General features: G+C 45.5%; 2 protein-coding genes across 3 annotated transcripts in view; both read right to left on the bottom strand.

Annotated features, from left to right (window-relative positions):
- The window catches only part of LOC309715256 (uncharacterized protein), a 32,712-nt gene extending 30,160 nt beyond the window's left edge, over window positions 1–2,552 (bottom strand). Inside the window, exon 1 of the mRNA XM_082548234.1 lies at window positions 1,349–2,552. Coding sequence (XP_082404360.1) covers window positions 1,510–2,412 — 903 coding nt within the window. The 5' untranslated portion in view covers window positions 2,413–2,552 and the 3' untranslated portion in view covers window positions 1,349–1,509. The remainder of the gene's footprint in view (window positions 1–1,348) is intronic.
- A 4,445-nt stretch (window positions 2,553–6,997) lies between these two features.
- chm (CHM Rab escort protein) overlaps window positions 6,998–10,000 on the bottom strand; it is a 22,066-nt gene continuing 19,063 nt past the window's right edge. The window contains exons 15-18 of one of the 2 annotated variants that reach the window (XM_082548129.1): window positions 9,270–9,368; window positions 7,932–8,077; window positions 7,384–7,626; window positions 6,998–7,261 (exon numbers count right to left, since the gene is read on the bottom strand). In XM_082548129.1, coding sequence (XP_082404255.1) covers window positions 7,423–7,626; window positions 7,932–8,077; window positions 9,270–9,368 — 449 coding nt within the window. In that variant the 3' untranslated portion in view covers window positions 6,998–7,261; window positions 7,384–7,422. Of the gene's footprint in view, window positions 7,627–7,931; window positions 8,078–9,269; window positions 9,369–10,000 lie in introns of both variants that reach the window. The other variant, XM_082548128.1, reaches the window with a different exon arrangement.

The following is a 10,000-nucleotide window of genomic DNA, read 5'->3' as shown; positions in this document are numbered from 1 at the left end:
TTCAGTCCGGTGTTCTGGGAATCGATCCTACCTCACAAACCATCCTACCCGTTGTTTCCATGCATGTGCACAACACAAAGCACAAATTTACTTCATTTTTCTTTAACCTGTTGTGAATATCGGGGCGACCGTGGCTCAGGGGGTTGGGAAGCACATCTGTAACCAGAAGGTTGCTGGTTCGATCCCCGGGCTCTCCATCGTCGCCTCTGTCAGTTTGCCCCAGGGCAGCTGTGGCTACAACTGTAGCTGCCTCCACCAGTGAGTGAATGAATAGTGTAAAGCGCTTTGGCTGCCTTGAAAAGCGCTGTACAAATGCAATCCATTAATATTTGTTATGGTTAAGCATAGGTAGAGTTGGATGTCTCGAGACCACTTTTCTTGGTCTCGGTCTTGCTTTGTCACATCGACATAGTGTTCGGGCGATTTGGAGTCAACCATCGGCGGAGCGGGGAGGTGGATTACTGGGCTTAAGCCCAGGTCATTTTTTCAGAAGCCCGGAGTCTTTTGGAGTGTAGTGCAGCGATGCAGAGGAGAGCTGAAGTTTGACCAGGTACCAAAGCAAATCACTGGTACTGTACAAATAATGTAAATATGACGGTGCATCACAAAAGATATCAAACTGATCACTTGACCCATGTTACGTTACTCACTCTTCAAGTGAATCAACAAAAGGTGAAATGAAAAGCCGAACAACAACAACGCTGTTTCTTTAGAGAGTCTCAGCTCACATGCGTGTTTATTTCATATTTTCAGTTCTTACCCTCCACGGCTGAACAAACTCTCTAAACCGGTTTCAGTTATGCACTGATGAACACAACAAAGGACATAAGGAGCTTCTTTCAAACAAAAAACTCAGGTAGATGTTATTGTATATATTATGCTTTGGATGTTGTTCAGTATATTTCTATGCAAAACAAGAGGAATTTCAATACACAGCAGGATATTCACAGTTTAAACCAGATATTTACGCTTTAGGGAGAAAACATAAAAACTTTTTTTTTTCTGTTAAACATCAATTTTGAGTAAACTTGTTTTGTTGTAGATAAATAAATTTGTCTGTGAAGGTTCTCAGTCATCCAGGTCATCGTAGTCAAAGGAGCTTGCAAAGAAAAGCATCTGGACTTCTTTAAGTTGCTTGAAGACGTTTCACCTCTCATCCGAGAAGCTTCTTCAGTTCTAAGGTCAAATGGTGGAGAGTCCAGATATAAACCTAGTGGGAGTTTCCCCCCACAGAGGGACAAAAGGACCCCCTGATGATCCTCTAATCACCTGAGCCAAGGTGGGAAACTGGGCGTGGGTCCCAATCAGCCAGAGTTTCGGGTGTGTTCATTGTGAAACCTGGCCCCACCTTATCATGTGATTTCCTGAGGTCAGATGGCCCAGGATGTGAGTGGGCGTTAAGGCGTCTGGGAAGGATCTCAAAACTGGATTATAGATGGCAGAGAGTTGGTGTCGTAAACCCCGCCTCTGTTCAAAGATGGTCGCTCACAGTGGACATAGATGCTTCTTTCACTCCTCTTTCAAACCATCTGTCCTCTCTGTCCAAAAATGCTCGAAAGAGTGACCTTTGACCTTTAGATGCAGATGGACTGCTGAGTCTTGTCCTGTGGAGGTGGCTCTTCTGTGTTGTGCCATGCGCTTGTGAAGTGGCTGTTTGGTCTCTCCAATGTAGAGGTCTGAGCATTCCTCGCTGCACTGTACAGCAAACACCACATTGTTAAGTTTGTGTTTTGGCGTTTTGTCTTTCGGGTGAACCAGTTTGTGTCTGAGTGTGTTGCTGGGTCTGAAATGCACCGGGATGTCATGCTTGGAGAAAACTCTCCTGAGTTTCTCTGATACACCGGCTACATAGGGGATGACAATGTTGTTGCGTCTGTCCTTCTTATCCTCCCTCGCTGGTGTCTGGTCTTCTTTTCTGTGCCTCTTTGCTGACTTTAAGAACGCCCATTTAGGATAGCCGCACGTTTTGAGTGCTTCCTTTACATGTGTGTGTTCCTTCTTTTTTCCTTCAGGCTTAGAGGGAACATGTTCTGCCCGGTGGTGTAGGGTCCTAATTACTCCAAGTTTGTGTTCCAGAGGGTGATGGGAGTCAAAGAGGAGGTACTGGTCCGTGTGTGTGGGCTTCCGGTAAACTTCGATGTTGAGGTTGCCGTTCTCTTCAATGTGCACGGCGCAGTCCAGGAAAGGCAAACAGTCGTCCTTTGTGTCTTCCCTGGTGAACTTGATGTTTTTATCCACAGAGTTAATGTGCGCAGTGAAGGATTCCACTTCTTGTGTCTTGATTTTGACCCAGGTGTCGTCCACATATCTGTACCAGTGGCTGGGTACTCTTCCTTTGAAAGGGCCAAGAGCCTTCCTTTCCACTTCCTCCATGTAAAGGTTGGCTACAATAGGTGACACGGGGGAGCCCATGGCACAGCCATGTTTTTGTCTGTAGAAGCCTTCGTTGTATTTGAATATGTAGTGGTGAGGCAGAGGTCTAACAGTGTGCAGGTCTGATCGGGTGTGAAGTTGGTCCTGTCCTCCAAGGAGCTGTCTTCTTGTAGTCGTTTTCTGACAGTCTCCACGGCCTCCGTGGTGGGTATGCAAGTGAAGAGAGAGACTACATCAAAGGACACCATGGTTTCATCTGGATCCATAATGACATCTCTCACCTTCTCAACAAAATCCAAAGTGTTCTGGACGTGGTGTTCAGAGCTGCCCACCAGCAGGATCGAAGCCAGAAACTTGGAGATGTTATAGGTGACCGAGTTGATCGTGCAGACAATCGGTCTTAAAGGTGCTCCCTGTTTATGCATTTTCGGTAAACCATACAGACTCAGAATTTCAGGACGTTTCACGGATCACATTAACTCAGTGGACCGACACATCAGATTCACCAGGGAGGATATGAAAAGTGGCAGGTTAGCCTTCTTAGACTGTGAGATTTCCATCAGTAATGGGGGACATCTAAAAGCTGACGTGTACCGTAAACCTACACAAACAGATCAGTATCTAAGGTTTGACTCTCATCATCCACCGGAGCACAAACTGGGCGTCATCAGGACGCTACAACACAGAGCGAACACCATCCCCACAGACACAGCAGCCAGGGAGGCAGAAGAACATCAAGAAGGCCCTGAGTAAACGTGGTTATCCCAGCTGGACTTTTGTCAAAGCTGGGAAGGCTCCTAAAGAAAGCTCCAGCCGACCCAGGAGAGAAGGACGACCGCTGCCTAAGCAAAAACCTGCAGTGATCCTGTACGTGTCAGGAGTATCGGAGCAGCTGAGACACATTTTTTCTAAACACCGGGTCTCTGTTGCTTTTAAACCCCAAAACAGGCTGCGCCACAAACTGATCCACCCCAAGGATCGGGTCCCCGACACAAACAGAGTAACATAGGGTACGCTGTTAAGTGCAGGAGGAGTGCCAGGATTTATACATCGGGGAAACCAAACAACCTCTGGTGAAGCGGATGGCACAACACAGAAGAGCCACCTCATCAGGCCACGACTCTGCAGTCTATTTACACCTACAGGCCAGTGGACACTCTTTCAATGATGAGGATGTAACATCCTGGACAGGGAGGGATGCTGGTTTGAGGGCGGAGTCAAGGAGGCCATTTACGTGAAAAGGGAAAGACCATCTCTGAATCGAGGAGGGGCCTAAGGGTACATCTGTCACCATCTTACAATGCTGTGATTGCAGCCATTCCCCACCTCTCTGTGAATGGGACTCATGGTTATTGATCTGTGGTCTTTGATCAATGGTCATGAGAATTTGCATAATTATGATTAAGGAACTGCCCTCCCAGCCCATTGTTGCTTCAGTGGTGCTGGTTTCAGTCATTATGCAGATGTACTGTTTATAAGATTGAAACCTGCAGTCAGCTGAGACTGAAGACGTCACCTGATGATGACGAAACGTTTCTCCCACAAAATGCTACGTCCAGATGAACAGAAGCAACTTTTGGAGATTTTGGTCATATCGCACAGCCCTACTCCAGACGATTCCATTCTGAGCTGAAGAAGCTCAGAATTTACTCACATGGACTCTACGAACGTTCGTAGAGTCCATGTGAGTAAATTGGTGGCACAACTGTGGATGCATATAAGGCAAAACACAGAGGCTGTTTCTGTGACATGGGAACATCAAGAGATGTCAAACAAAACACCAGGAACAGAACTGTGGAGCTCCATAAGTGTGGCTCAGTTTGAATATAATTTGGTGCCATTTACAAGAAATACAGACAGTTTCTCTCTTTACTCTTAAAGTTAACAAATATGTTTTTATATTTATCTAAAAAATAAACATTTAGTCTGATTTGATGTTACAATTAAAAAAAGTGTTTTTATCTGAAGAGTAAATATCTGGTTTCAACTGTAGATTTGATGATTGTCAGCACAGAGAGGGAACAAGAGCAGGTGAGACACACCTGTTAGTCACATGGTTGTTTGCCAAAACTCATCAGAACATGTATCCAGTACCGAGTGTAACTTTTTAGATGCCACTTGTTACTTTACATACTTTGTTACATTCTATATTTATTAAGTTATGCAGCTTGTTTGCACAACAAGGCTAAATAATTATATAAACTTTTCTCAATCTAAATATTGTACTTTGGTATTATTAAAAAACAAGTGTAGTGCAGGTCTATGATGGTTTTTAGTGCTGCTATCATCTAGTTCTGATTCTGGTTCTGTCTTGGTTAAGTCCTCAGTAGTCCTGATTTTGAACTGTTGTAGTCCGGTTTTAATTCTGGATCAGTTCTGGGTCTGGTTGAATCGGGGTTTAGTCCTCGTGTCTTGATACAGCCAGACTTTGTTCTGCCTCGCTGCTTAATTAAAAACTAGTTTAAGGTGTCCTGCACATGTGATATATATTTTTCCCTCTATGAAGTCATTCTTTTTTGAACAAAACTCAAAACAGAGCCAATTAATCTTTCAGTCATTTCTACCCTCACTTAATTTCCTTTCGCTGCTCAGCTCTCACACAGGGGCTCAGCTATGCTCCAATCCCTCCATATTGTGGCCAATCACATACAAGGATAATGTCATTATGTGAAAAACAGAGAAGGTGAGAGACAGAGAAGAGTGAGGTGCCCCACGGCATTGGTGGCTGCCCACTGCTTCACTGGGTGAATGGGTTTAATGCAGAGGAACTATTTCCCTATGGGGACTAACACACACACACACAGACGACAGCTTACAGTCCTGCGTGAAGATGAAAGTGACTTCGTACAGCCCCGATTTGCAGACGCTGTGCGCAGAGGTTCGGGAGCAGAAGTCCCGTTGTAAACATATCATGGCAGACCCGACGATGTTTGCATGAAACTTTACAGCTTCTCTTTATTGACCACTTTACACACACGGTTGCTGTGCGCACACAGCCGGCTGTAGCTTTGCAGCTCACAGCCCGACACACACCAACAACAGCATATATGGCACAGACGTTAAAGTGGCGAGGCGTGATTGCAGGTGCTGCTCTGGTGCATCCGCCTCCCCTGCAGCGGCGCTGCAGACCACGCCCCGCCTCACACATTGACCAGGTAAATACATATTTAGGCAGAATTTTGCAAATATCTATTTTTCATTTTTTAGCAGCATAGTGCTTTTTTTCAGTTATTTTTAAAAGTCAGGCTCCAAAAGCCCAAAGGAGATATAACAGTTTTTGTTTGCTGGATCATTTTAGTTCAGCTTTCTTTTTGTTATATTTCTTTAAGAGTTCAAAATGTGTTAATTACATAAATAAAATGTAATTTTCTCTGTAGCACTTCATAGATTTCATAAGCAACACACTTTAGACTTCCATCAAGTTTTAATAACACTACAGTTTTTCCTTAGGCTGGTCACACTTCCTGTATGTCTAAAGTTTCAAAATAAAATGTCTCAGAGCTGTTAAACGTGGGAACATTTACTCTGTGTCCATTTGCGCAACATCTCTAAAGTTAGAAATATCCTGTCTCAGAGTGACGCTGAAAAACTAGTTCATGCATTTATTACTTCCAGGCTGGACGACTGTAATTCATTATTATCAGGAAGTCCTAAAAACTCCCTGAAAAGCCTTCAGCTGATCCAAAATGCTGCAGCAAGAGTCCTGACAGGGACTAGAAAGAGAGAGCAGATTTCTCCTGTTTTGGCTTCCTGTTAAATCCAGAATTCAAAATCCTGCTCCTCACACACAAGGTCTTAAATAATCAGGCCCCATCTTATCTTAATGACCTTGTAGTACCATATCACCCTATTAGAGCACTTCGCTCTCGCTCTGCAGGCCTACTTGTTGTTCCTAGAGTATTTAAAAGTAGAATGGGAGGCAGAGCCTTCAGTTTTCAGGCCCCTCTTCTGTGGAACCAGCTTCCAGTTTGGATTCAGGAGACAGACACTATCTCTACTTTCAAGATTAGGCTTCAAACTTTCCTTTTTGCTAAAGCATATAGTTAGGGCTGGACCAGGTGACCCTGAATCCTCCCTTAGTTATGCTGCAATAGACGTAGGCTGCTGGGGGATTCCCATGATGCACTGGGTGTTTCCTTTCCAGTCACCTTTCTCACTCACTATGTATTAACAGACCTCTCTGCATTGAATCATATCTGTTATTAACCTCTGTCTCTCTTCCACAGCATGTCTTTATCCTGTCTTCCTTCTCTCACCCCAACCAATCACAGCAGATGGCCCCGCCCCTCCCTGAGCCTGGTTCTGCTGGAGGTTTCTTCCTGTTAAAAGGGAGTTTTTCCTTCCCACTGTCGCCAAAGTGCTGCTCATAGGGGGTCATATGATTGTTGGGTTTTTCTCTGTATCTATGAAGCGCCTTGAGGCGACTTTTGTTGTGATTTGGCGCTATATAAATATATATATATATACACAGTATATATATATAAATAAAATTGAATTGTGTTGATCGGTCATCCAGGAAACAGTCCTTCAGACCAATGTCTAATCAGAGCCCTGAAGCTGCGGCTCACCTTGTTGAGTAGCTTTTATGATCGTGTTCATAATGACAGGTCAACACGAGGCGCCATCATGTGGTACAAACGTTTTATTAGGGGACGCCGGCTGACTTGACAGAGGAGCTTATTAACATGAGCAGAAACATCTGGAAGGCTTCACAGAGGCCTGTTTACAAACAAACAGCTGTTACAGTAAACAACAACAACAGCTGAGTCTGATCACAGCTGCAGCTGCCAGGTAAACTTCCTGTTTCAGGTGTGCTCGGCTTCATTCTGTGTGGGGGCGTGGCTTCGCTGCTTGAGTGAAGCCTTTGGCAGAGACATCCTGTGTGACCCTGTGTGTGACAGCCAATCAGAGCCAGAGGCGTGTCTTCCTGTTGAGGCTTTAATGAGTTTTTAAATAAAACAGAAAAACAGCAGAAATCATAGAAAAATAAAAAAGGCAACTTTTACCCACAATGCACTGCAGGAGGTCTTTACACTTTATATCTACAGGTTACTCCTCAGGCTGAAGGCTCGTCTCCTCCTCCTGCTGCTCCTGCTGTTTCTCCTCCCCCTCCCCCCCTGCTGCTGTTAACCCCTCCTCCTCTCCTGTGGAGGTGGGGGAGGTGTTCTCCCCATCGTAGATGATGTCCTCGGGGTTTGGAGCAGGAGGACAGAACTCCTCCTCGGGGAGAATCTTCAGGAAAATCGACTCAGCCTGAAAACAAAGAATCACACGCAAACATTACAGGAAGCGCCTGCAGTTCCTCTAACGTTCCAGCGGGGGCAGCACCGAGTCAACCCCACAGACTCCCATGTTAAAATGAACATGCTTACAGCCTGATACACAGCTAACCCTATATTTATATATGCGTCTCTGGAAGCTAGCTAGCTGATAATCTAGCAAGCAGGCGTGTGTGCGTGTTTGCCCCTCCCCCGACACACAGCTGCGTGAACAAAGAGAAACTTTTATTCATCAAACACGACCTGAAGGAGGACCACGGCCTGAAAGGTACATCTCACCTGTTTGATGGCGTGTTCGTGTCCCAGAGCGCCATCTGGGCCGGAGCACACGTACACGTTAGACGGGAGGTCGTGACCTTCAGGCTCCACCCCGGAACCGTCGGCCATGTTGAAGTACAGACACCAAAGGACAGCTGGACGGTTTTCTGCAGACGGACATAATTAGATGAAAAAGTTCAGATGATAGAAGAAAAAAACGCCGCCACAGCACGTTTCACTAACGTGTCACAGCAGAAGAACACGAGTCGGGATGTTTTCAAAGGAAATGAAATGTTATAATGTAGACCAGGGGTGGGCAGCTCCACGCCTCGAGGGCCTGCAGGTTTTAGATCGCACCCTGGGTCAACACACCTGAATCACATGGTTAGTTCATTACCAGGCCTCTGGAGAACTTCAAGACATGTTGAGGAGTCATTTAGCCCTTTAAATCAGCTGTGATGGATCATGGACACATCTAAACCCTGCAGGACACCGGCCCTCGAGGCCTGCAGTCGCCCACCCCTGATGTAGACAGTACACCATCCGATCCTGGACCAGCAACTCTAATTTAATGTGTTCATGCCTCTAACGTCGGTCCAGTGTCAGAGACGGCGTGATGAGGCTTTACAATAAATCAAAACTTAATCGAATAAAAGATGTAAATGAAGCAGGAAGTTTAACAGGAACATGACGGAGGCGCTTCCCTCCACCTCCCTCATCAGCTGTGATGAATCTCTCTGTACCTGCATCCATCCATCCTCACTGCTACTGTGTTCTGCTTATAATTAAAACCACAGAAGAAGAAGGTGATGAATGAATTGAAGAGAAGAACAAGAAGAAGAGGAGGAGGTCAGGGAGGAGACAAAGTTATCAGGACACAAAGACTCACTGAGCGTTCACGTCTGTGCAGTATCAGGTCACATGACTGCAGTGATGAAAGGGTTAACGGTCGCTCTGCACCGACCAGGAGAATTCAGCTTTTACTCATAATATGTCTGACAACGTGACGTCAATCTGGACCAAACTCCATTCAAAAATCGGTGAATTTTACCCAAACTGCAGAAAACAGCAGTGAGAAACACTACAAACACTACAAACACCACAAGCGTGCTGTTTGGGGTTTTTAGAAGTTCGGATTTTCAAAGTAAAGCGTAACTTTTCTGTCCTCGTGGTATTTAAACAGATTTTCTGTGACGTTCAAAGATCTGAAACTGTATTAAAATAAATAGTTGAGTGTTTTTATTGTAACCAGAGTTACAATAAAGTCTGACTCGTTTTACTGGGAACCAACCAGCAGCCTCTGAGTGCAGCTGACTGGTCTGAGTTCACCCAGGCTGTGTGTGTGTGTGTGTGTGTTACCTTGGTCTTGACACTCTGCCGTGCAGAACATCCTGGTTACCACTGGCGACAGGTCTTCGTAGGCGGAGCCAACCGACTGACAGGTGAGGTGGACCAGATCTAAACAGACAGAAAAAACATGGGTTAAAGTCTTCTGAGTCACGTGACCCCCACTGAAAGTACTCGAGTAAAAGCTCCTTTTAACAAGGATACAACAAAGTCAGACATCATCAGAGAGACCGTGAAACACTGAAGGATAGCTGACAGAAACCTGACAGCTGGGGACAGGTGTGACCCTCAGGTGTGACCCTCAGGTGTGACCCTCAGGTGTGTGTCTGTCAGGTGAAACTGAGATCAGGATGCTCGTGCAGACAGAGGTGTCGTTTGTTTCTGTGTCTTGAAGCAGGTTTATTCTGACCTTCAGTCTAAGAGCTCATTATCACCGTGGTAACCGAATCTGCTCACAGGTGATTGGTTGTTTCACTGGGGCCTCACAGATCATTTCCTGTGGTTTCTCTGGCTCCTCGGGGAAAATAAACACGGAGGCGACGGCGTCTTTAGATCGATGGTGTTTTGTTTTAAAGCGTTCAAGCCCACTGACTCAGTAACCAATCACAGTGCAGCATCAGCACAAGAAGAAGAAGAAGCTTTGACAGGCGGAACACACACACACACACACACACACACACACAGTCTCACACACACACACACACACACACACACACACACACACAGTCTCTCACACACACACA

The sequence above is a fragment of the Aulonocara stuartgranti genome, assembly GCF_965226115.1.
Source record: "Aulonocara stuartgranti genome assembly, chromosome: 10".
Lineage (NCBI taxonomy): Eukaryota > Metazoa > Chordata > Actinopteri > Cichliformes > Cichlidae > Aulonocara > Aulonocara stuartgranti.
The sequence above is the reverse complement of the archived record's forward strand: the minus strand, read 5'-3'. Positions and strand labels throughout refer to the sequence as shown.